The 27256-nt window shown below is 38.5% G+C and overlaps 1 protein-coding gene across 1 annotated transcript in view; it reads right to left on the reverse strand.

The window, feature by feature from the left end:
• Positions 1 to 18599: 18599 nt before the first annotated feature.
• The window catches only part of lmbrd1 (LMBR1 domain containing 1), a 91291-nt gene continuing 82634 nt past the window's right edge, over positions 18600 to 27256 (reverse strand). The window contains exons 15-16 of the mRNA XM_088609778.1: positions 19886 to 19977; positions 18600 to 19368 (exon numbers count right to left, since the gene is read on the reverse strand). Of these exons, the coding sequence (XP_088465904.1) occupies positions 19255 to 19368; positions 19886 to 19977 (206 nt within the window). The 3' untranslated portion in view covers positions 18600 to 19254. The remainder of the gene's footprint in view (positions 19369 to 19885; positions 19978 to 27256) is intronic.

The following is a 27256-nucleotide window of genomic DNA, read 5'->3' on the forward strand; positions in this document are numbered from 1 at the left end:
AGGGCAGGCAAAAGCACATGCTCACAGCAGGGCCAATTTTCCCAGAAGCCAGTTATCCTTCCAGGTTGTCTTTGGGCTGTGGGAGGAAACCTGAGCACAAACACAGGGAGAACAAACTCCACACAGACAGCATACCAGGAATTGAACCCCCAGCACTGCGAGGCAGCAACCACTGTTCCTGGTCACTGCAATGAACCCTGCCCGTGTGACATACTGAGACAGATCTCAGTTGTAAATAACTTCCATAAAAACTGTGAAGATCTAAACCTAGAACATCTGACAACGTTGTTGAAGCCAATATGCCTAGGTAGGTAGGTTAGGTCCCCTTTTCAGGCCATAAAGGGCCCATGGGGGAATGGGGGCCAAGGGCCACCATTCCTCTCAACGATCCAACACTGGTCAGCATCACGCTCCAGCGGCCTGTTGCTCCCAGAAGGATTAACCACTGGTACTCATTTGGTTAGCACGCTGAGTGGATCTGGGAGCTGTCTGGAAGGAATTAGAGCAAGCTACATCGTTTGCCCCTACCTGGGATTGAACCCGGGACCTTCCCATAAGGAGCTAGACGCCCTTGCCGTCTGACCTACCGCGGTGCCTGCTGATTGGAAAATGCACCAGTGGTCAGGCACTGGAACTACAGACACAGAGGTAAATGGCTCATGGCTGACAGCATCACACACCCCAGCAGCAACCTTTAGTACAAACTCTTAGTCATTTTTACCCTCTGGCAATGGCTATCATTTCTGTCCTGGAACGCTCCACTGATTAATGCCAATCAATGCAGCATGCACAATGGTCCTGTGACCAGCTGGAAACACCATGTGCTATGTTTTAAATGCCAGGAAGAAGTGTGCTCAGGTGAAAACTGAATAATGAATCATGGATTTAACCTGAGCATACATTTACCCAGCCTTTTACAGCAGGATCAACTATATTTATACTTAGAGAGACAGGAGAAATTGGTTGAAATTCTTTTCCATGTTGTGTTTCAAGCAAAGGGTTCTGTAAAGAAGCATTAAGATCTCTTCAGTGAATTAGGGACCAGTCTACTCAGCTAAGTATGGTTTTGTTTGATGTTGGCCATCTGTTCAGTGAATGCTATGACCCAGTCCTGCCTCTCAGAGTAATGCTCAGAAAACTACAGAAATCTCTGAACAGCACCAGCCTGTTCCACAGAGGAGCCAGATTCTTTCAGTTGTCAGAATATATCAACATGTTTGTTGGAAGGAAAGAAAAAACTGGGCTTCCTCTGATAACATCTTACTTCACCAGTCTGCTCTTCTAAATACAGTAAGTAGAATGAATGATGTTTTTGATATTTCTATTTTTATTTGGAATTTTATTCCTTTAAAACTACTCCTAGAATTCCACTAAGCTTTTCCATAGTTTGCTTCCACTGAAGAACAGTTTGAAATATTACTAACAGAAGTACTCTTCTTGGAAACAGAAAAATGTGGTATCCTCTTTTTCATTAGACAGTTTACAGAGGGTACCTTCCACAGTGGAAGATAAACTCCATGAAAACTGAAAGACTAGTGACAGGAGCTATCAGGAGTGAATTAGAGCCATGTGGTATCCCTAAGTATACACCTGGGTCAGTTTCATGAAAGAGGATTTGCAATCCACACCACATTTGTGAAAGAGGAAATCAAATTCTCAGTTTGCAAGAGAATAAATTAAATGTTGAAGAACTCTGACGTTCGTCTGGAGGTTTCCCAGAGTTAATCTCCAGTAGATTAAAAACAAGCACTTTGAGAACCCACCTTTAAAGGCGCTATATAAAATAAAGTTTATTATTATTATTGTACAGTCTAAGAAAAAACAAACTACTACTAGAAGCTAGAGCACATCTCCATATTCCTATATGGATATAGATCTCTATGATGATGAAATTACACACTTAATAGGTGACCTTGACAAAGTCACAAGGCCTTTTTGGAATGCTTCCTCTGCACAAATCATGGTAACAAAATCAAGCCAGTGCCATCTTGGAAATTCATTGGCTCCATTGTTCTATGCTACTACTTCATGTGGTTTTTAATCTCAGTCATGTACAGAGAAGAAACAGCATAAGGTTTTGGAAGACAAGAAATGGGAAAGGATTAGGCATCTTGGCTGTCTATGGCACAGGCTCGGCTCAGCTTCTGATGACATCAAGCTACAGAGCTGCAATGCAAGGAGGGAACTGCCATCATTGACAAACATTGCAGACGCTGGTATTGGAATATTTAATAATTACATGTAAAATGGGTGTTCTGTGAGAGAAGTAACAGACAATACAGCAACTTTGAGAAAAAAAATGTTTTTCTGTTCCAACTTTCCGTTTTCCCTTTATGTTGCATTGTGTTCAATGTAGATGGCATCAGCGCGTCATTGAATTCTATTACAAAGAAGAGTATATTCAGTAAATAAAATTACAGCACTGTATTAAGAACTGATTAATAATATACATAAACAAACTAGCTTCTAAAAGCTCTTTCTGTTGAATTAATTAATTCATCTGGCATTTTGTTTGGTTTGAATGCATGTCTCAGAATGGAGGCTCACTCCACTAGGTCATCATGTGTAAACAGCTTCAATTGTATTGAATGACATCAGCGATTCCTGCTCTGACTGGGTGCAGATACACATGTACTTAAATGATTATATGATATACATATTATAATGGAGCTGTTAGAGAAATCCAATAGCTGAGTTAAATACCGTACATACAGTACATGAATGGTAAATTTAAACATGACCTTGGCAGTAATTAAGACCACATCACAGCTGCCACATCATGGAATAACTCACCCAGCCCGCACTGAAATACCTCTAGCTGTCAGTGCTTCTTGCATTCCCTCATGGACTCACCAGGGCAGACTGACAAACGTTCCGTACACTGCAGTGTCACCAAACACCTGGTAGTATTATTATAAAATAAAACTGAGGGTGTGGATGTGCAACACATTTGACAATATTAACTTAACTTAAGTTTTCTGGTATATTCGGTGATGATAAGATGAAAAGACATGGTAAGAGAGCTGATCAAGCTGTGCTTGTACTGAAGTGTGACTGGTAATGTTTCACAGGCAAAACAGTGGTTGTTACTCACTGGGCCTCGTGACTGCAGACCCTCTATAGTTAGATGCTAAGGAGGCTATATAAAGTACATGAAAGCAATGTGGTGTGCAGTTTTTTTTGCAGATGGAGAATTTAATGTTTTCCTCAAGGGAGAAGATCACATCTATTCTGTCTTCATTTGGCAAAAAAGAAAATTCAAGCAGTATGCCAAACCTTTGTGACTAATAAAATCAAAATGACTGTAATCTTTGATTTGACGGCTTACTTCCCCTGCAAGATATTTTGCCTGCATCTCTACTGCATCTGATGAACAGGAAATGCAGCACTACATCAGACAGCAATGAAGTCAACAGCAGAGTAACACCCACAGAGATAAACACAGTGCGCAGTGCTATATGAAGCAAGGCTTTCAAAGAACATAAATAAAAATTCTGATATGCCGTGATTTGAAAATGACACTTTACTTTCAGTTGTGTTTTTAAAGGTCAGAATTGGAAATCATTTAGACCACACAGGAACATCAGCACATTCAATAATTCCCTTTCCCTTCCTTCCTACATTCAGACGTAGGTAGTAATTATGACTCTGAATCCTACATCCACCCAACAACAAAAAACAATATGAGATGTATGAGATGCAACATTCTGTCTTTTGCTATTATTAATGAGAAGATGCTACTTATTTGCACTATTTTAGTAACAGTATTGTCTATCCTCAGAGAAGAGTGGGATTTATAGTCAGAAAAGTGCTTTTTATTTGTACTATAATATTCTTTATTCCTTCCAATAATGCTTTTAATGTAAGAGCATATTATTTTATGAAAATGGTAGGAATTCTCAAACTAGTGTTACTACAGTACCCATGTCAGAAAGGCATATACTTATATATATATATGTTGACAACTGAAGAAGGCTCCACAGCCGAAACGTTGTGTTCTCTTTCTTCTTTTTTTCAACATGGAATAAACCTATTACTTGTTCCTTTGCAGCCTACGCATGCTGACGCAGCTACCCACCTGAACTACAACCGCCTATATATATATGTTATTATAGCTATTACATATAGTTATTTCAAGCTTTTCCATAAAAAAATAACAATTCTTCAGTTATCAAAAAAGAAAACTGAGAAGCTTTGCTAAACCTTTTAAGAGATGGTCTCTGACACAAAGAGATATTTTGCAGGGTATTTAGCAGGGTGTTACATCATTTGCACAACGCTTAAGAGAAGATGCAGATCTGACACTTGCTTAATGTAAACTAGTAAAAAATTATCATTGTTCAATTTGTATTTGGAAGGCATATGAGAGACAACTGTTTCATCTCGTTAGCATATCAATTAGAAGTGCTTCCTTGATTAATCTCCCTTTGCCCAAATATTTCTAGAAATGTGTACCAATACCTCCCAGCACATCACATGCACACAAAAAACATCAGTTTAACATTACAAAGCCCTTTCATATAAATGGAGTTAATCAAAATTAAAACCAAATTGTAACATTTTTTTTCCAGGAAAAAAGCATTGTGTTTCAAATGATGGCACTTGAGTTTCCAACAAAAAGGAGTCCAGACTGTATATTTTTCATATTTTTGCCACTTTATATCAGTTATCTGGATTCTGGTTTAGTTAATTACAAATTGTACAAAAACGTTGTAGCATTAAAAACTGTAGAAGCAGCATACTGATAATCCAGGAACACAGACAGATAGGTGGCATTTAATGTAGATAAATGCACAGTGTTACATGCAGGTAGAAGAGAGATAGGGAACACAGAAGAATCTATGAAATATCAGAGGCATTCATTCTGATACTTTTTCTTCCTCTCCTCAATATGGGAATGTAATGTAAAGGCAGAAAGTGTGAATACTGTATATACAGTGGTAGTTAAAAGCATGGAAAGGCGAGGTATTCTCAGCACCACAGTTACCAAATAAGAAGAAAAAACAAATCTTTCTGAAACAGACACACTGACATTTTTTAAAACAAGCACAGGTAAATCATTTGTCATCAGGATTGCTCAACAGTAGAGGCTCTACTGTGAAAGTCACTAGCTTGCAGTGTTGAACCAATACAAGCTGTTCATCTACACATGCTTTCCACCAATTTGCATGTGACTCAGCACTTTCTACCTCTGCTTCAGTTCACTATACTCCTTTTGTTTAACTTATCCTTGTTTACTTTTAATCAGTATATGAAGTATTTTGTTTCTCCACGTTTTTATTAAAATATTCATCTTAACCGTGACAAGACTGAAGTCATGCTTATTGGCACCCCCCATCAACTTTGTAAAGGCAATCCTGTAACCCTATCTGTAGATGGTTCTGTACTTGAGCTTCAGTCTAAATTGAAAAACCTTGGGGTGATATTCTATTCTGGTTTAACATTTGACCCACATATGCGGCATATTGTTAAAACATCTTTTTTTCACCTCAGACATATCGCTAGACTACGTCCTATGTTATCACTAAGTGTGGCTGAAAAGCTGATCAACACAATTGTGTTCTCCCGAATTGACTACTGTAACGCTCTACTCACTGGGGTATCTAAATCTACATTGAAAAAACTCCAGTATGTCCAAAATACGGCAGCCAGAATCCTGACTAATGTAAGTGATCACATTACTCCTATCCTGGAGTCCTTACACTGGTTTCCTGTCAAATTCTGAGTGGACTTTAAAATCCTCATGCTCACCTATAAGGCTCTGCATGGCTTGGCACCTCAGTACCTGTCTGATCTATTATCTCTTCCTACTCCCCACCTCGCAACCTTTGCTCCTCTAATTCTGGTCTCCTTACTGTCCCACAAGCCCGTCAACATTGTATGGGAGACAGGGCCTTCTCCTGTTATGCCCCCAAGCTCTGGAACTCTCTGCCCAAGGATATCAGAGAGTCACCTTCTCTAAACTCCTTCAAATCCAGACTCAAAACCTTCTTCTTTAGAAGAGCCTTTACCCCTCTGTTCCTACTATACTTAGTACCACCATCTACGGCCTCCTCTGTGTATTGTAATTGTGTTTTATCTTGTGTATACTTTTTATTTATTGTTGATGTCATTATGCACTTTGAGAAGGCACCTTTAAAGGCGCTACATAAAATAAAGTTTATTATTATTTATTATTCTAAATGTGGACCATCGCTTGAAGCTTAACTCTTGATTTGTTTGCTTTTGGGTTGAATCTGCTCTGTTCCATGGTATATATTTTGAACTCTGTCTCATTCCTTCATAGTCTGCTATGAAATTCTAAATTTCAAACTCTATCTCAAACTAAATTTCAATCTAAGATTTCAAACTAAATCATACCATATTATGATCTCAGCATTCTCTCAGCGCAGTTTTAATAATTTGAAAACACAATATAATATCAATACAGACATTACCGCTAGTAGGTGTTCTGACTAAGGAGGAAAAAAACATTAGCTAAGTGTAATATTTTATTATCATCGGTCTAATCATAAGCATTTCGTTCTTCACAAAATATGGCCATGATTTCATTATATACTGTAAGGCTGCATTATAATTCAATTCAATTTAGAAGACTTAATTCATCCCCATGGGGGCAATTTAAGAAAATAATAACTCCATTTTGTTGCTCACTCCATACCAGGTGCCCTTTGGATATTTATTTATAAATCTTACCCATAAAGCTTTTGGGACCCCAACTCATCCAGGTTAATCTCTCTGTTAGTCATAATTTCAATTACATCAATCTCACCTGCTAATTCAACACCTTCTTTACCTGTATTCTGATCTTTGAATTTCTCTGCTGATCTCTGACCCGAGCCAACTGGTGACCATCTATGTCAGATGTAATCCATCATGTCTGTAGAGAGCGCTTTACAGATGAACATTTCCTGTTTTTCACCTTTGTATGGTCCAGGTACTATTCCTGAGAAAAAAAAGTTATTTAATCCTGTTCTGTTGCTTCTTTACAAGGTCCTTGAATTTTTTTCATATGGAAAGTGTGCTGCTTATGCCAATCTTATCTGTCCTGACATGAACAACAGATTTGTTTCTTATGAAGCCGTCTACTCTTTGAAGAATGTGAGCCACATGAGTTCCAGGGAGAAGCATACTGTTTGTTCACTCTTTGGTGACATTTTGAGTGTTTTCTCTGGGGTGTTAAATCAAGAGTCAGGTAATACATTATTGCTACCTTTCATTCTGAAGAAACTTTTACAAAAAAAACTGTATGTTTCATCTGTGGAGCCTTCTTCAGATCTTTAAACTGTTTAATTTAAACAAAGTATGTTTTATAAAATTCTGTAACAAACAGACAGATGTTACCATTTATAGGCTTAACAACAAACTGAAAAACAGAAAAAAAAGTGGTTTTCATAACTACTGGAAATGCAATTCTCTGTGGCTTCATTAGTATTGGCTGGTGTCTTCAGATACTGTAAATCTGTACCATGCAAAGCCATTTAACCTACCGATACTTACAATCCCCTAGATGGTGTTTATCAGCATAGCTAACATGTGCCCTGCAATAAGGCCTAGTTGATGAAAGCTATTTTGCATCTGCTGGTATCTAGTTGGACATGCCACTCACAGTCAGGTAATTATTATTATTATCAGGACAGCCTCTTCCGGGTCTATGAGCTTTAAACAGAAGGAAATCTCTGCTGTAAAACTACTGTTGTCTTTTTTTGTGTCCCTCACTCTGTACCCCGGTCACTGTTCTTTGTGTGGACCTCTTATTCTCTGAATTGTCTGCTACACTGTAATTCTGACTTTTCAGTAGTTCGTCTTCCAGTGAATTTTCATCTCAACTCATATCAGAGTTTTACTGTACAGTATGTCTCATATTAGACTGACAATCTTATTTTATGAATAAGAGTTTATTCTTATAAGGGCAACAAATGTAACCAGGGTCAGAGGTACTGAGCTTGTTAAGAAGGTGACATTACACCCTTGATATGAAGACAGCTTAGACAACTCCTCTAGCATGAAGAAGGCATGGTCTTTTAGCAAACCAGAGTTTGCCATTGTCTAGAGAGTGGCGTTAAAAGATGCTTTGAGCTCATGAGTGGCCATGATCAAATGACACAAGGGAAGAAATGTCATACTAGGTCATTGGGTTTTCATTCCTGGTCTCATTTTAAATCATTGAACAAATTGTTTTGTATAAATACAAAAATATATAAAGGCCTACTTTGTGTATAATTCCTGTGTATAAGACCTATTTTTAGGACACAACCAGCTGCTAATTGAAAAGTGCTTAAAAAAATCTGCATGATTTGGAGGTGGGTGCTATGAGGACCAAGTTGCTCATCCTTGATGTGTACTGTAACAGCGGTGTGCTAAAAGCTCGTCACTGTGGATTGTATGAGTAAGTGTACCTGGAAAATGTCAACAGAATACTTGGGACCTGATGTGCACTTCCATATACTCTCTTGAGTAGCCAGTGCCACAGTCATACTCTACTTGGGATGCTTAATTTGTCCTATTCCTTGAATGGATTGAAAGGTTTATCCCCTGGTAAAAAGGCTTACTGTTGTGAAGCTCAGGCTCACCAGAATATTGGTAATGTATAAATAGTGCCTCCCATCTCAAACACAGAACTTTGCAAATCATTCAAAATCACTAGTTTCATAGTGACATCTCTTCTGGCTCAGCTGCTCAGTTTGGAAGGGCTCCCTCACTGACTTCATTGTACCTAAGGGGATGAGCAACCTTCTCTTGTGCCTCCCTTATACTTCATCCACAAATGTTCTGGGCTTTCATGGTATCTTTGTTGTATCACTGTATGATATGCGGCTTGAAATTACATTTGATACTGAATAGACACTGAATTTAAATCCACACATCATATAGCAATACAACAAATCAAAGATATTCACTTTAATTACACACATAGACCCTTACACTAATTTTGTCACCCTATCTTGCCTGCAGAATTAATTTTGGAATTCTCCGACAGATGGGTTGAGGACTTAAGGAAATGAGACCCTTCTAATTTTATTTAAAAATCTATTTACCCATTTTCAATGTTTCACAGTTTTACAAGTTGGGAATAGACTGCAAAAATTCTAAATATAAAGTTATATCAGTGTTACTATCGCAAGTTCAGACAGCAACAAAATATAGAAATCTTGCAAGGAGGGGTGGATAATTTAAAGAGGCATTTAAAGTCACAGTTCAAAGAGTAGAAATCAAAGGATTCTGACTCAACAGAGACAATATTAATACATTACTTTGTATTTTGTACTGAATACAGTGAAGATAGACATTTTTGTCTTAGAAAAACCCTGCATGGAATTATGTTATATTAAGAAACCTTATTTTCATAGTCATTTCCTTCTAGTGATCTATTAATGTAGACAATCATATACTGTACTGTACTAGGCAAAACTGTACAGAGGAAAATGAAAATCATGGAAATGGAGGACCAATATAGTTCCAGCAGCAGCCCAGAAGTGTGGAAATGTCACTGCTAGATTTGGCCATCATTTTTCTAATAAGACTTGATTATGAAAGAAGAAACATGGGCTCAGCAAGGAGACGTGGCTGGCATTTACAGAGTGCCAATGGGCTTTATGTGAAGCAATGGCCTAGAGATCACAGCACCACTGTGTGCAAAGGTCAGCCGGGCATTTGGTATTCAACTGAGTTTCAATAACATGCTGATTTATAGAGGGAATTTCATTGTTTCATTTACTACAGACTCAATCCCAAGTGGCATGTCAAGCAAGGCCCTTTATCTAGAGTACTAGGGGACACATGGCAATGTGGAACTGCAGATACCCTTGGAATATACTGCAGCAGCACAGATGCTAGAAATGTCCAAAACCTGGAGAACATCAGAAACCAGACCCAACTTCACTAATCTTCTGAGACCTGACAAGTTTAGGCAACAAGGTGGTTACACTGTTGTTGTTGGCATTCTAAAAAATGTACAGGATTAAATGAACAATGTTATAAGAGAAATTCAGAAGGATGGTTAGGTCCTAATCTTGCACACTTCTGCTCGCCTCCATATACTGTATGAGTCACACAAACTACATGCATCCTTTCAGCACTCTGCACTTTGTCCTTCGCAGACAGGTGTGTCTCGCATTTGGTGATCCTGAAACCTTACATTCATTGTGTTCATCGAGGACCAGCAGTCATCCAGGACTGCTCGTCTCTATAACATCAATGCTTCACTCAAAACAAGGGATTCTGTCTGGGGGGTCTGGGCACTCTCAGCATCAAGGCAAACTCCCTCAGCCAGGGGAGGTACAGTACCTGCATATTTCGTCGCTCTCACACATTTCTGAGAATCTAAGCAAACTACAGTACTGCAATAAAGGTTAGTAAAATAAAAAAATGTTTTGGTGTATTAAAATAAGGTTTCAGCAAGTACAGTGAACTTACTTTGATAATGACCAAAATGAAGATAACGATAAAATAGGTTAATTATGGTTTAAAAGGCTATCACAGAATTCAACATGTTCTGTTGCACAAATTTCAAACTCTTGACACAGAATTGTTGAAAGGCCATGCTGTTCACCAGGGACACTGTCATGCTGAAACAGTGTGGCTGTGTCCAGATGGCAATGTGTGAGGAGACAAAGTGCATATGCCATATCTGCTACTACTGCGTTTCCAACACCACTCCTGAGAGCTGGAGAGCCGCCATCTTGCTCATGATTAGGCTGACATCTGACATTTCTAAGTGAATGTCCAGAGAGAAAACAATGAATATGAAATTCTTGTTAAAAATGATAACAATTAATACATATATCTCAATATCCTGATTGGCACTTGGTCCTCAGGACTGAGGACTGAGGACTGAGGAATGAGGATGGTATCAAGAACCCAGTAACAAAAGTTAGATTTTAACATACTGAAACCAGCAGATGCAAAATCATATCTAAACAATACACTATAATGGAAAAACAAAAACTATGATGCCTCGGGGATAGTGGTGGCCATAGGTGCATGAACAGGTGTGTCCATAATTCCGGACACACCCCTCACAGTCTGCTGGGGGGGCTTTTTCTTTTGCAACTCCTCCAAGAGTGGCAATGTTTTTGTCCCCCTTGACTTTAGCCAGGACACAAGTCAGAGATCACTGGGTTGTCAGCTTGCAGACTCTCATGCCGACTTGACCACGCCCTTTTTTCCTCTGATCTCCTCCGTTATCCAGGTTGAGATCTCTCACCTTGCTGAGCCCTTCACTTGTGGTTACTTAGCTTCGCCCACAACGCTGATAGCAACTTTCTTGCTAGGAGCCTCCTACTTCTGAAACAACATTCTTAACATTTCTCACCTTGTTTTCATTCACTGTCACTTTTCCCATTATTTGGGTTAGGCTTCAATGACTAGTTGGCGCTCTCCTTCATAAATCAGCTCATTAGCGCTTAAACTCCACCCAGCTATGGTTACTGGGGCAATGAGTTGCCCTGTTTTAAGAGCTCCGCCTCCCTACCGGACACTCTCTGCTAAAGCTGAAAAAAAGGATCTACTTTTGGCAGGTTAATTTTGTTTTGCAAATTTGAATATGAATTCCCATTTATACACATTAAATTCTGTGTAGTACTTAGGAACTGAAATATTCAGAACTACCCTTCAAGTTAACAAATGCAAATGCAGATCTGGTCTGTCATTTAACCTAAATACAAAAAACATTGTGCAGAGTGGCCTCACATTGTTGGTGATAACACAAAATAATATCAAAATGATCATTTTCACAACACTTAATTTTATTCAAGTGGTATTCATGGTATTGTAATTCAAGATTTGAAATTGGAACTTGACCATTCTGAAATCTTTCTGTTCTAAGTTTTATGGTTTTGAACTGCATTCATGCTGAGGGATCTATCATTATTTTAAAGTACTGTGTTTCTTTTATCACCATGAATGAGCTGTGAGGAAGCCTCCAGTAGGCCAGAACCTAGGGCCTGCAGTAAGCACTGTAATCTTTGCATAGAGCTATGAGCTGACTGAATGATTCAGTCGTGTCCCATTTTCCCTTTGTCCTTACCCTTAGTGCTTCCTGTCCTCCGGTCTTCATCCCACCTCTCCATGTTTTCTCCTCATTTCCTCTCTTTAATAACCCTTTCAATGACAATATCAGGCTGCAATACCCTCCACTGTGATACATCTACAGTAAAAAGTATCCTTTGATTATAATCTTGATTCATTTACAAATAGACACTGAGAAAGCAATAAAAAAGGCTATCTGATTCCCTGTTAATACATTTTTAATTGTAATTTTAATTGCTCTATATTTACATTTCACTGTTGTACATTGTACATTACATTGTACATTACAGGAGATGACATCTACATGAGAGCCATCAACAAATTACAGGTTAAATGGCCTAGAAGGGACAGTTTCAGCAATATCCACAGTGACCTTGAGAAGCAAAAGAAGGCCCTAACTACTCAATAATTAGTATTTTTATTTAGTTTAACAGCATATCTTGATGAAAATTTGTAATTATTGTAGTATTTAGCAGGACTGTGTGGCATTTCTTAATGTCTCTACAACACAGCACAGAATTTCTATGCCGGAATATGCTTTTATTATATAAAAGCCTGCCAGTTGTAATTCAAAGTAATGTTCCCTTGTTGTGATTTAGTGCAACAACATGCTTATCGGCTGTCAGCATGTCTTGTTTAGGGGTAATAGGGCTTCACTGCATCTCCAAAGACAATAAGGAAATGGAATGGCAACTGGCAACCACTGCCTGATGTCAGGAGAGATATACTTCAAGCGTTCAGATTGCTGCTTAATGCAAAAGACTGCTAGAGAAGAGCAGAGGCATTTCATATCTGGATTGGCAAAATGCCCGAAGGAGGAAGAATCATAGTCAGGAAGGTTAGCTGTAAATGTAATTCAGTCAAAGCACTAGCCTGGGACAGAGAGGAAGACAGATAATATTAGTTGTGTTATCTGCAGCCACAAAGGAGGACTAGAAATACAAAGACGACACAATCATCCGTAACTCTCAATAAAGCAAACAGACTATATTTGCCACCAACACACCAGACCTACTGAATTAGGTAGCTTTGCATCGATCACTTCTGTGATGCAAGATATAAATTAAGGAACTGTCATGATATATTGATCATCATTGTGTTATTGGCTTTAAAAATCTATCTTAATATTTTAGCCATCTTCATTCAAGACATTACAATAAAAGCACAAGGTTAATTAAAAACATAAGCAAATTAAGTTAGCTAAGTGAGCCGTGGCACAACCCTTTGCAAGACAGCAATGCACTTACTGTACATGTAATGTAACCTGTCAGTGTAGAACGTTCCTTTGAATCTGTGACTGCATCTGGTCGCTCTTCTCTGGACTGATTCCAGAGTTGTTGTTGTTTTGCAATGTACAAAGAAGGAAATAGAAAAAAAACTAATGTGGGAAACCTCACACTCTAGAGGGGCCAGGCCTTGCCCCCCACACCTCAGGAATGCACCATGCACCATGTAAATACCGCTGTGGCGATGTTGAGGAAAAACATACAAACATCCCGACAATAGCCCTTTGAGTGTTTTCACTGTTTCCTATTTCTTTTGCATTTATTTCCTTATAAAAAAATCACTCATTGAGAGTTACCAATTGAGTATGGAATTTGTTCCTTTTTCCAGAATTGAGAAGTCCAAACGCCTAAAACAAATGATGACTTATTTCTATCAGTGTCACAACATTATTATGGCATTTGATATTTGAACTCTTTCCCATGCTTTTCTCCAGGAAACCAAATTAAGAAGAGTTTCTTCAAAGAGGTGGAACTCCAGCTGGATAGCTGCCATTTATCCTTTTTGGGGATCTTCTATGCCCATCCTGCTGTTCTCGCTGGGATTGATTACAAATTATACTATTCTGCATTTGCTCTTTGCAGATACAGATCTCCCCATGCAACACTACAAAGAAGGAGGAAGAAAATCAAAAGCCCAATATCAGAGACTGGTGAGTCACCTGCACAGGAACCTGAAGGAGTAGGGAGTTGCCTTTTTAGTGCCCCTTTGAAGAAGCACCTCTTCAATCTCTCAAAAATAAAAGTCCTATTGAGCCACTCCACTCAACTGCCACCGGTGGTTTTGTGCTGACTGTTGGCTACTCACCACCACTGCAGTGGCACTGCCACACAAACACTGCCAGTACAGCTGTGCTGTAACAGGTTGAAATGCGACATTTTCCGAACGGTACCATTGCGTCATTACCACTCTACTTTGGGGTTCTGCTTGGACCTAGAATCTGTCCTGAGCTCAAACAGCCATCCCTCCAGTCATCCCATACTTCAACAAAATGTTGCTGGTTCCTGCAGCATTTCCCTGAAGTGCTAACTAAGCAGCCTTCAGCACCAAGCATTTTCCAGCCTATGTTACTCCTCGAGGAATCCCAGTTGCTGCAGTTAGTTCTGTGAGCAATGCTCCTCTGAAATTAAGGATTGCTCAGTCTTCATCAAGCACCCTCACCATCTTCTGCAACTAGAACTCTCCTCCAACCATTTCAAATTATGCAGTGTATAATTCATTCTTCTCCTTCATCCTCAATAAAATTAATAATATTTATAAGGATAAGGGCACTCAACATTGTCAGAAGAAACACGTGAAAACAGAGGCTCTGTGGGTGAGCACATAACGTGCTGCTTGTTTAAAAAATGTGTATGGATTGAAACTGTTTTTTTCCTGAGGTTTTTTCTTAAATGTTGTTAAATAAGGAGTACCCAAACATAACACTGGTGTCAAGAAAGCAGCCAGATAGAAAGCCAACTAGAAGCATATATTTATGACGTGTGATACTGAACCTTTTGGTGAAAGTACAAGTGGATCAGCTGCTGGGAAGTGATCTCTTCGTGCAATAAACACTTCTGAGTAAGTAAATCACTGAAAAACCTTTTAAAGTACTATACAAAAAGCTTTCTTTAAACACTCAATCTGTCAAGCTGCATTATGCCTGATAGGCCTTGAAGGCTTCATTGTTTAGCAAAGGGTATTTTCCACAGGAAATCTCCAGAGGACAGGCATTTCATTTAGATGGTGAACAGAATACTAAACCAGCCACGATGTAAAACAAAGGGGACTTCTACCATTCATCATATTTTTAAAAGCTGATCAAAGTGGCTGAACAAAACATAAATGTAAAATACTTCAATTAACCCAAATAAGAAAGTTTTAAGATATAACATTATCATAATGGGCTAGATGGAATGAACGGTTTTCTCTTATTTATAAACATTCTCATGTACTTAACAGTAACTGGTGTCAGTAAACAATTTCTCTACTTTCCAGGACAGTAAAAATCTAATTTCTGGCCAACAGCCATTCTAAATATATAGAAGGAGCCAGTGTCAAAATAAATTTACAATTTACTAATATTATGAATGAGGCCACATCATTCAAACGTTATCAATTGTTGCTTTGTCAGTGAGAATAAAAATCCCAGTGTCATCATACTATGAATTGTACAAGGTTTCAATATATTACATGCCATCAGCATGCTTTTAACTCTCTCAAAAGTCTATCTTTATTCTACTGTAATAGCTATAATTATTTTCAGCAACCAAATTTACCAGTATTACAGGCAATTATATTAAAGGGTTATTAAGAAGATCTTAAGATCTGAAAAGTTGATGGCAACAGGTAGGTATTCCTTTTTATTTTAACAGTGCAAGTGCAATGAGGGGAAAAAAAATACTTTTCTTTCACTGCAGTATTACAAGTGAGTTGACCCTATTCTGTCAAAGTGTTAATAAAGTTGCCAGTTAAACATTTGGTGTCTTTATTAACAACTGCATTAATGTGCAGGTTACATGCTGCGTTGATGGAGTTTCTTGTAGAGTCATGCAGCTCTTCCAGCCCTTTCCAGATCCCCATTTCAGTTTTGTTTAGTCTTTGTGATCTAATATTCGTTATTCTGCCTTAGACACATATTGGCCTTATATTCTGAGCCTCTCACTAAAGGCTTCATGTGTTCACAAGTTTCAGCTCCGTTTTTTCAGAATGTCTTTAATTTCTTTCTGCTCCCTCAGGATTGTTTCCTTTTAAGTCTCCATGCAGTCTGCAGAATTTCTGTCACTGTCAGCAGGTTTCAGCCTTATAATTCTGCCACTTTCTAAAAAACTGCTCCGAGTCTCTGAGTATTATTGGACTACCAAAGGGTTTTGAAGGAGTTAAGTGCAATAAATTCATCTGACTTTTGCTTTTAGAGTTATTTTGTGACGATCAATAAGAAAAGAACACATCACATTTGTTAGATGTAACAAAAAGGATAATCAAGCACTGTGGTTATTTTCATTTCCATCACTATTCATCTGCGGTCAAGAAAGCAAACTGAAAACATCCCTGCCATCGGGCTTTCCATTTCAAATGAGAAAATACAGATTTATGACTAGATTATGTACCAAGGTCTCATTACATTTTAAGTTCCATGTGTTAAGCACTTTTCTGTTTATAGTATAGATAACACATCACGTAAGACAACATTAAATTTAACATAACCATCCTTTAACAGCAACACATCAGCATAATGCTGTGAGCTAATAACACACAATACTCCTGTTAAATATTAGTCCAGAGATACAGTAAGTAAAGAGCAACTAACCACAGGGGAAACATTACTAATTAGCAGGCTACCTTTAGCCTATTGTTCCACAAACAATTCACTAGAACTGAACCCAGTGTGGTTCAAAAAGGTGCTGCCATCTGGTGGAAAAGTAACAGTCGCTTAATTAAAAGCCTAGAAGATTGTGTCTTTCATTGGTGAAAATGTTTATCTGCCTCTGTATATGTTGAGTGCCCAAGTTTCTGGTTTTCTAACATTTCCACATTAAATTAGGTTTGTAGGTGTTTAGCTTCTGCGTTACTAGAAGTGTCTTCAGACTTCATCACAGTTACGCTGTGCGTACACATATAAAGATGTGTACTCAAATATGATCATATTTTTAACACAGAAGTAAAGCACAGTTAAATTGCCTTTGTCTCTTATTGTTACTCTGTTGTAAAGGCATGGGGAAATATCATCACACTCTCTCTGGCTTCATGACTATTTACACAGCATAGAAAACAGAGCTTAGATTCCATGCTATGCTCCTAAAGGACAAGCCTCTAGGCATGCTGAACACAGGTGCTCTAAGATACTGAAGGAAATGTAGCACCCTCCCCCCACAAACAAAGAAAAATGCCTGATCTTTGTTATGGAAATCTTTTTAGCAAAGAAATCTAACATGATTAACTCTATTATAAAATGTACATTAAAATGCATAATTGAATAAAACAGTAAGAATAAAACTAAGTTTGGAAAACAAAGCTTAGACTATGTAAAAAATAATCTCACCTATTAGTATATCAACTATGACTAATCTTTATAATAATGCAAATACTGTGATAAGAAACCAAAAAAGACAGAAGTAGACCAATGTCTGCTGACTGTAGGTGTTGCAATACAAAACAATGAATGCATGGGATCGGATTGAATAGTGCACAAACACTATTCACTACCTATGCTGTAATAATGTAATCATACTGATGTAGTACGGTGATATTAAAGTCTTTAAATTTTACAGAACTACAGTTTATTTTTATAAATGTCAAAATAATGTATTACTATCTTAACCCTTTAGCAAATTGTCTTTTGTGACAGTTACACAGTAAGAACATTTCTTTGTTTTGTGCCGTCTGCAGTTTTAACACTGTTACAGGTCCCCCTCCAAACCCACAACTGAGAAGTAGATATAAGCCGAACAGAGTTCTTGTCGTGTCATTTGTGTATTCACTTTACATTTAATGCCAGTCTCCTTATGTAAAAACTGTTTTTTTTCCCCAAAGGACTTCACTTTGTGAAGTAATCTGTGTCCCTGTCAGAAAACCTAAGAAACTTTTAATAGATTCCCAATGACCGAATCAAGAACAACTACCCTGAAAACTGAAGCAAAGCTCATTGCCAATTAGAAACACAGAATAAAATATTGAAGCCAACCATATAACAAAAACATCATTAGGAATTATTAATTCCCGAGTCCTTCAGGCCCTTAACTCGTATTAAATTCATGACAGTTTCTCATTAACTTCCCGTGCACACAACAGGCACACATGCAGAGTTCACACAAGGAACTACGTCTGCAAAACCATCTTATCTCACTCATGGGTTCACACTGCCAGCATGTCCCAGCTCAGATCTAACAATAATTGAAGCACTATTCTTCGTAGACGAAAAATAAGAAAGGTTAGTATTTTCTCTTACTGGATCTGGAATTGATCCCATTTATATTTTAAACTGTAAATAACCACGTATGTAAAACAGATCTAGAGTTATGAATAGAAATATCAAGTCCCTTTCCTTTAAATATTTTTTTTCCATAACGGAAAAACTGTTAAATCTCATGTGAAGTAGTAACATTTCACGGCACACGTTAAAAACAAAAGAAAGTTGTTTTTCTTATTATTGTCTTTGCACTTGATATTGGCAGCCTTTGTTTTTTGGTGGTGAACAGAGCATCAGGTTTCATTGGAGTCCGTTAGCTGATGAATCCGTAAATTGTCTTTTGTGACAGTTACATAGCAAGAACATTTATCACAGTCATGCAAAGTTAACACTGCAATTCATAAAGCACTGAAGTTTATTCTTTATTAGAAGTGCAAAGAGGCATGATCCACAGAAAAAATCTGTAAAACTGTACAATTATTTTTTAACACAACAGGAAGAAAAAAATCAAAACGCTTTTAAAAAAGAAAACATGCTCAGCAACACAGAAATTCTAGAAACCGCAAAATTTCACATCATACTATGTACCTCATGGAAGGATCTGTATTAGAACGAAAACAACCAAAATGCAGTTAACTGTAAGAAGATAAAATTATAGGGTAATACCATTTATTTAATGTATACTGTGTGTGATACTGGTATAATTCTTTTTAACTCAATTCAAGACTTGATAAAACCATAAACACAAGGTTTATAAATTAGTATATTTTACCTAATGTGGAAATGTGGAATAATTAAGTCATATTAAGTGCAAATTATCCAAATGTTTTCTCCCGAATACTCAATGTTGCAAATATGCACATGATATAGGCATAGAAGGAGGAAAATAAATATAAAACTCATAATTGACAAAAGGGAGAAAAAGGAGAACACACTTAAATAAATTCTCTGTTCATATCTATAGTTGTGACACCCAGTGAATCTGACATTAACAATGAGGCTTCTTGACTTGGATTCCATAAAGGTTCAATGATTCTCCACCGTGAGAAATGCTAAACATGCATGAATTCATCATCACTGAAATCAGAGTCATCCTCCTCCACTTCACCTTCAATCACTGACTTTTTTCCTCTGCAGCAAGATACCAGCAACCCAACAAAGAACACCTGTGTGCACAGAAGAGCCTTTTTTAAAAATTATATAGGTTAGGGTGTGGAGATGCAAAGGAACAAGTAAAGAATAATTCTACTCTACAAAAAGCAGAAGAAAGGGAGAAAAAAAACAATTAAACTGTTTAGGATTTTTCAGGTGAGATGGATTTCTAAATTCTTAGTCTTCTGCATTAAACTTTCTTTACACAAAAGAAGGCTTAACAGCCAAATTACTATGTAGTTTTCCAAGCAAGCACACTCTCCCTGAGCTCTCAAATTACAACACTGTTCGCAATGATAAAATGCACAACACATTACTCTCATACAGAATGACTAATACCTAAGCTTTGCTGAGTTAATCACAGTCACCGACTCCAATCTTTATTGTTTTACTTGCATTATGTCTGTCGAATTGCAAAAGTGTTATCCTGGCATAAATAAGTAAAAAGCAAATAGTTTCGTATGTATCGCATCAATACAGGTATTTATGTATCCTTATTAATAACTGGTAAATGTTAAAGTAGTGGCTTACCGCAATAAAGGCCCAGTTGCCAAAGTAATAGATAGTACTGAAAAACCAAAACTTATGAAGAAACAGGTATGTTCTTGTCACAGTGCACTGATCTGTAAAATATAGGGGAAAGAAGACAGAAAATGGTAAATGTATTAGACAAATCCTATACAATACTGACCGTATATCACTTGCACAAAGAACCAAACAAAATACATTTTTTAATGTACTGTATTATATTAATAATCTCATCCTGAAAGTAACAGACATAACTGCATAACAGTGACCTTCCAGTGTGCTCACCAAGCACGTCTGACCTTGTTGTAATGACAAATAAAATCATGTGTCTAAAAGCAACTGGCTAAAGAAAACCGCTTCTTGAGAAAAGTTATTCTTAGATATGCAATTTCATAGAAAAAAAATTGCAACATACACACTCTTCCTTGGTTACATAAGGGTCAACTTACATACATTCTTATTTACATAAGAATGTATGTAACCTGCGACCATGAGGACTGTGAGGAGATGGTCTCAGGAGGCTATGGAGGATCTACCTGGTGCTTTGGAGGCCACCGACTGGGATGTGCTGTGCGAACCACATGGGGACGACATAGACAGCATGGTGGACTGTGTCACTGACTACATTAACTTCTGCGTAGACAACACCATCCCCACCAAAGACGTACACTGCTTTTCCAATAACAAAACCTGGATCACCAGCGACCTGAAGGCTCTTCTGAATGACAAGAAGAGAGCCTTTAGGAGGGGGGATAAGGAAGAGGTCAAGCGTGTGCAGAGGGAGCTAAAGCAGAAGTTAAGAGAGAGCAAGGACGCCTACAGGAGGAAGGTAGAGGACAAGCTGCAAAGGAATAGGGTGAGAGATGTATGGAGCAGCATGAGAGAGATCACTGGCTTCAAACAGGCTGGGGGTGCAACAGAGGGGAACCTGGAGATGGCCAACGAGTTGAACCAGTTCTTTAACAGGTTTGATTCTGTGTCCTCTGTGGCTCAACACCCATCCCCCCACAGCCACACGCTCCCTAACCCTTCACAGCTGCGACTGCCCAACACCTCCATCCCCCCACAAACATGGCCGCCTACAGCTACAACCCCCGACAGCTACTCACCCACCCAACCCCACAGCTGCCACTCTCCAACACCTGCACTGAAAGCGCTATGAGCACCATCCCCCAGGCCAGGCTGACCATCACAGCTGACCAGGTGAAGAAGGAGCTGAAGAGGCTGCACCAGGGTAAAGCCACAGGACCAGATAACATCTGTCCCAGAGTTCTGAGGGCCTGTGCTGATCAGCTGAGCGGAGTGCTCCAGCGACTGTTCAACCTGAGCCTGCGCTTGGAGGAAGTCCCTGTTCTCTGGAAGACATCATGCCTAGTCCCAGTACCAAAGAAAGGGCGCCCCTCTGTCCTCAATGACTACAGACTAGTTGCACTGACTTCTCACGTCATGAAGACACTGGAGAGGCTGGTCTTATCCCACCTGAGACCCCTAGTCAGCTCATCACTGGACACCCTACAGTTCACCTACACCATCACTATCTACCTCTTTATGATTTCTTATCTATTGCACATCTCCAGTCATTGCTTACACGTCTGTATTGTTTACATTCAAACTGTCTACATGTTTACTTGCACATTGTCTATTGTTTGTTTGTACATTGTCTTGATGCACTGTTTGCACTTCGTCTTGTTTTTTACACTTGTTTTACAATTGAGAGACTTTCTGTAAGTAAGAATTCCATTGTATCAGTACCAGTTACATATGGCAATAAAGTTCAAGTTCAAGGTCAAGTTCAAGCCCAGTGTTGGTGTGGAGGATGCGATAATCTACATGCTGCAAAGGGCCTACTCACACCTAGACAGGGCTGGCAACACTGTAAGGATAATGTTTTTCGACTTCTCCAGTGCCTTATATACCATCCAGCCCTTACTTCTAAGGAGGAAGCTGGAGGAGATGCAAGTCGATGCCTCCATGACCTCGTGGATCACTGACTACCTGACTGGCAGACCACAGTCTGTGAGACTTCAGAACTGTGTGTCTGAACAGGTTTGTGAGTAACACAGGGGCTCCTCAGGGGACAGTTCTTTCTTCATCCCTCTTCACCCTCTATACTTCAGACTTTAAGTACAACTCAAAGTCATGCCACCTGCAGAAGTTCTCAGATGACTCTGCAATTGTGGGATGTTTCAAGGGTGGGCAGGAGGAGGAGTACAGAGGACTGGTCAGCAGCTTTGTGGAGTTGTGTGGGGAGAACCACTTGGAACTGAATGTAACAAAGACAAAGGAACTGGTGGTAGATTTCAGGAGGAAAAAGGTCAAACCTACTCCTGTCTACATCCATGGGAGTGGTGTGGAGATGGTGGACTCGTACAAGTACCTGGGAGTCCATATCGACGATAGACTGGAATCGAGGCCATCTATAAGAAGGGACAGAGCCGATTTTACTTCTTGAGGAGGCTCAGGTCCTTCAATGTATGAAGTAAGATGCTACATATGTTCTATCAGTCGGTGGTAGCGAGCGCCTTTTTCTACGCAGTGGTATGCTGGGGCCCTGGGATTAGAGCAGTGAATGAACAAGCTCATCAGGAGAGCAAGCTCTGTCATTGGGTCTGACCTGGACCCCTTGGAGGTAGTGGCTGAGAGGACAATGGTGTCCAAACTAGAGGCCATCATGGACAACATCTCCCATCCCCTCTATGACAGGCTTGTAGAAATGAAGAGCACGTTCAGCAATAGACTGATTCATCCACAGTGCGACAGGGAGTCCTACAGGAGGTCATTCTTGCCTTCTGCCATAAGACTGTACAACGCATCCACCTTGCGTCTGGGCAGAGGCAACATTGACAGTGACCTGTTTCTGGACTAAACACTTCTACTGCTACATCTGCTCTCTTTCTTTTCACGTTCACAACCATTTTTTGTGCAATACATTTATACATTTATATAGGCCTAGAAAGAGATGGATAGATTGTGTGAGAAAAGATATGGAGGTATGTGAAGTGAGTGAGGAAGATGTGCTCGACAGAGACAAGTGGAGAAGAGCAACCAAAGCAGCTGACCCCAGGACAGTCTGGGACTAAGGCTGTGAAAAATAAAAGAAGACATTTATACATTTATATTTATATCTATTTATATCTATTACTACATCTATATTTATATTCATATGTGTATTACGATTTTCTGCATACTGTTCTAGTTTGTTCTTTGTGTGTCCGGACTGTGAGTAACTCTTTTAGTGCACCCCTCACTGTACTGATTGTACTGTATGTATTGTACTATTATTATTATTATTATTATTATTATTATTGTATCATTCATCACACTGTGGCTGTGTTGTCTGTGTAAAGCTGCTGTTGCACTGCAATTTCCCTCACGGGATCAATAAAGTATCTATCTAATAACATTTTCAAGTTGCCTACAGTTCACGACACACAAAGGGAACGTAGAGTGGCAAGTTCCTTCCTTGGTTTATTAGTGCAGAGCAGACGTGTGTCACTCCCACAGCTCCCCTGTTTTCACATGGTGCTTTTTTGCTGAAATATTTGAGTAACTCATATAACCTGAATAGCAATCATATCAGGGAAGCACCCAGGTGACCATTATTTTTATCATTTAACATGCATTTTATTTAGTGTTTAATAAGCAGACAGTACAGTGTAAGGTAATGAAATGTACAATATATATTTGTTAATACTGTCCAATATGTAATTTATTTAGTGAAGACCATTTTAAAGTGTAAGCTATGCTTGATATTTATTCTAATTATGCAATATATTTTTCCATTCCTTGTTATTTCCCGTTTCTTCCTGTACATAAAGGATAAGGTTTCTTTTCTCTCTTGCAACCTCATGGAGTATTAGCTGTTGCTACATTCTGTCTCGCACTCTGTCTCCTGGTGTGACAGTGAAACTGCTCAGAAGGGGTTGCTTCCGACTTCTTTAAAATCTGGGTAACGTAAAAGACGTGAGAAACAGAGGCCTTGTGTAATCCAGGGAGTGGGTGTAAATACTTAACTCCAAGTTTGTACACACATTGAATTAGCCAAGAAAAATCTTCCATATATTAACATTTATGAATTAAATGGTGGTGGTGGAGGGGAGTCCCCATTACCTGTAAAGCGCTTTGAGTGGAGTGTCCAGAAAAGCACTATATAAATGTAATTAATTATTATTATTATTAATTAAAATGTAACAAAAATGCATGAAAGGAGTACAGGGTATACATTAAAACATTCTTACTGTGCAATTATCCCCTACCCTGAAATTATCTGCAATTATCATTATTAATTGCTTGGTAGTTGTTTGGTATTTTCACAGAGCCTCCGAAAGTTCATAGAAACTTAGAAAAATTATTAAAAATCCATGATGAAATAAAAACACAAAGCTGAAGCTCCCAAAGCAGTGTAGTATAGCGGGGACTGTTTTTCCTGGAAAGTTTTGAAAATAAGTACCTGGATGTAATGGACAGCTCTTATGCCATTTTTAAGTTTTGTATTGTGCATAACTAAAGGCCACTATACATTTATCTTTGAAAGCCCCAAAGAGGGTCCAGAATGTGATGTTATATGAGTTTGCATCACAAAGGAGTGCAGATAAGTATTAGGGCAATATTAGTGCACAGCTGCGTCATTCATCAAGTGTAAACCTTCAAAGTAATATTGCCTGTCTCTTCCACACACTTCCCATTTTATAGTGTCTTTCATGTTTCGAACAGATGTGATCCATCAGTGCATTGCTGCCTTGTGGAGCTGGGGCCCTGAGTTCCGTTCCTGGAGTGCTATCAGTGATTTGCACATTCAGTTTCTGTTCTCCCTGTGTTTGCCTGCTTTTCCTCCGGGTGCTCCAGTTTCCACAGTCCAAAGACATGCTGTACTAGTAAGTTAACTGCTTCTGGGAAACAGAGACTGGCCCCGGAGAGACTGTGTGCCCTGCAGTGGACTGGCGTCCTGTCCAGAATGCATCCTGCCTTTCACCCAGTCCTTGCTGGGATAGGCTCTGGCTCCCCACCACAACCCTGTACTAGATAAAGCACTTTGAAAATGGATGGATGGATTATTTGCAATATATGAACCAATGAAAAGCAAAAATATCCATCTATTCAGAACAAGCGTCTGAGGAAGCTGGTTAGAGCAGGGAAGGCTGATGCACTGGCTTGTGCCGACATATCCCAGCAGCGGCTGACGAACAGAATCAGGAACATACTGCTATCATTATTACCACTATTTCCACTTGCTACCTACTTTACGCGTTTTTGTTGATTAAACATTATTATTAAATTATGTTATATTCTCAGACTGCATTTTAGCTTGGTGTATGTTCTTGTAACATAATGGCAAATTATCATCATACCTAACCCAGCAATTCCATGATTTGGATTAATAACAATATAGCTAAATTTTATATTTTTTCATCATTGAGGAAGAAAAGAGGAAGTTAATTATTAATTATTCAATTATACATATAAAAAATTCTATTATAATAAATTATATATCATTTTAAATAATGAATAAATTATCTGGAGTTCTAAATGAATTAATTAAATTAGAATTAAGCAATTTTTAAAATGTATTAAATCCAGGTCACAAGGAAGTCTGTGTTACTCTATTAACAATTGATAGCAAAGTCATGGAAATTCGCAAGGCATAAAGTCTATAGCATCGATATAACAGCAGACTTTCATATTTCATATTGTACAGTATATTAAGATACAATCAACTCCTAAAATGTGTATTTTAGGGCACATTTTTTGTTTAATAGGAGATATTATGTTCACAACTAAGATATGTTTAGAAATGACCGACCTATATTCCTAAAAAAGTGAAAAAAATGCATGATTTGCTTTTTTTTTAATATAATACTCTATCAAACATACAGCTTTTGTCTATACTTTGTCACAATGTCACAATGAAATAGTGTGAAACCGCCACGAATATAGACTTTGTTGTTAGCATTTGTGCTGGTGAAGCTATCGGAGATGTGCTCTAACAGTATGGGTGGCGTGTCTTCAGAGCTACCTAGACACCGTTGATGTTGTGTGGGTGAGAGAGCTGTTGCCAGCTGTGGCTGGGACTTATCTGCTTCAGTGGCCTTATGTGTGAAAGATGCTTGTGAAGCGATGAAGCCGGTTCTTTCATAATGTTACACATTTTCTCAAGTGGAATAGTGTTAGGCCCCTTTTATGTGACTTTGGTCAATAACTACAACAGATATTTGTGAACCATGAAGTGCATCTCCCATCTATGCTAGAGAGTACAGTGGTACTTTAGGAGAAAGGCAGACCCATGGACTGTCATCACAAGAGATAACAAGAGACCAAGGATAAGACAGAAATGACGTCTTTTGGAAAAGGGATAAGGACCAGTGTGGGAGGAGTGAGGTCAAAAGAAAACTGCCAGTAAGTAGAACACAGCAGCTGCCTAATTCTTTAGTTAGTGCTTTAATCTAGTTCAAATAGTACACAATAAATAAAAGGTTTAGTTAATTACAAGTGGGTTAATTACCCAGTTTATATTTTTATTAGTTTTTGTTTTCATACCACATGTAAAAAGTACAGTTTTTCACCTTTCTTACTAACACTGTGTTTATTTTTCTGTGCCCCCTGTGTGATGGTTCAAAAATCAGCTGCTTGACTTCTAATGCCATTTCTGATACGTGTTCACTGACTCCCCATTACGCAGCGCAATCAGTTCAAAATTCTACTTCTAACTCTTAAAGTGCTACACACCCAATCACCGTATTGGTAAAAGCATCTCTGGGCATGTGCTTTCATCTGAATTGCTCCACAACTCTGGAACTCGCTCCCTGTTAATTTGAACTCCCTGTTAACCTGTTAACTCTTACAGTTTTAAATCTAAAGACATATCTGTTCGGTCAGGTTTTTAATTAAGGTACTGCATGCCTTTTCTCCTTTTTTAGCTTCATTTCAATGCTATTTTGATTTTGTACCCTGTCCCAAATACTGCTGGCGTTAATGGGCACTGAAATAACTCCTTGTATATAGTATCCTTATAGTAACACATACTACTATAGGAAAAAACAGAAATACTTCAGTTCTGCTTAGGGTCCTGGTGTCCTAAGTAAAACCAAAGGACAGACAGACTTCAAAGACATTTTATGTAACATCTGGTATCTTCTTTTAAGAAGATCAAGCTTAGTCTTCATGACCTTTAAAGTAAAACAACACAAAGCCTCAATAAAGATGTTAAGAGATGTAAAGAAAACATAAAATCAGAGCTTTTGGTTGGTAGTAGAACATGGAAAGTATGAGCTCATAAAAGCAGACCACAAACCCTGATATAGATGAGAGATAGAGAGGTTCAGCATGGAGATGAGTTCCAATATCCATAAGAAAAGTTAAGGACCTATTAAAAGGCAA

The sequence above is a fragment of the Lepisosteus platostomus genome, chromosome 17, assembly GCF_059453375.1.
Source record: "Lepisosteus platostomus isolate fLepPlt1 chromosome 17, fLepPlt1.hap1, whole genome shotgun sequence".
Lineage (NCBI taxonomy): Eukaryota > Metazoa > Chordata > Actinopteri > Semionotiformes > Lepisosteidae > Lepisosteus > Lepisosteus platostomus.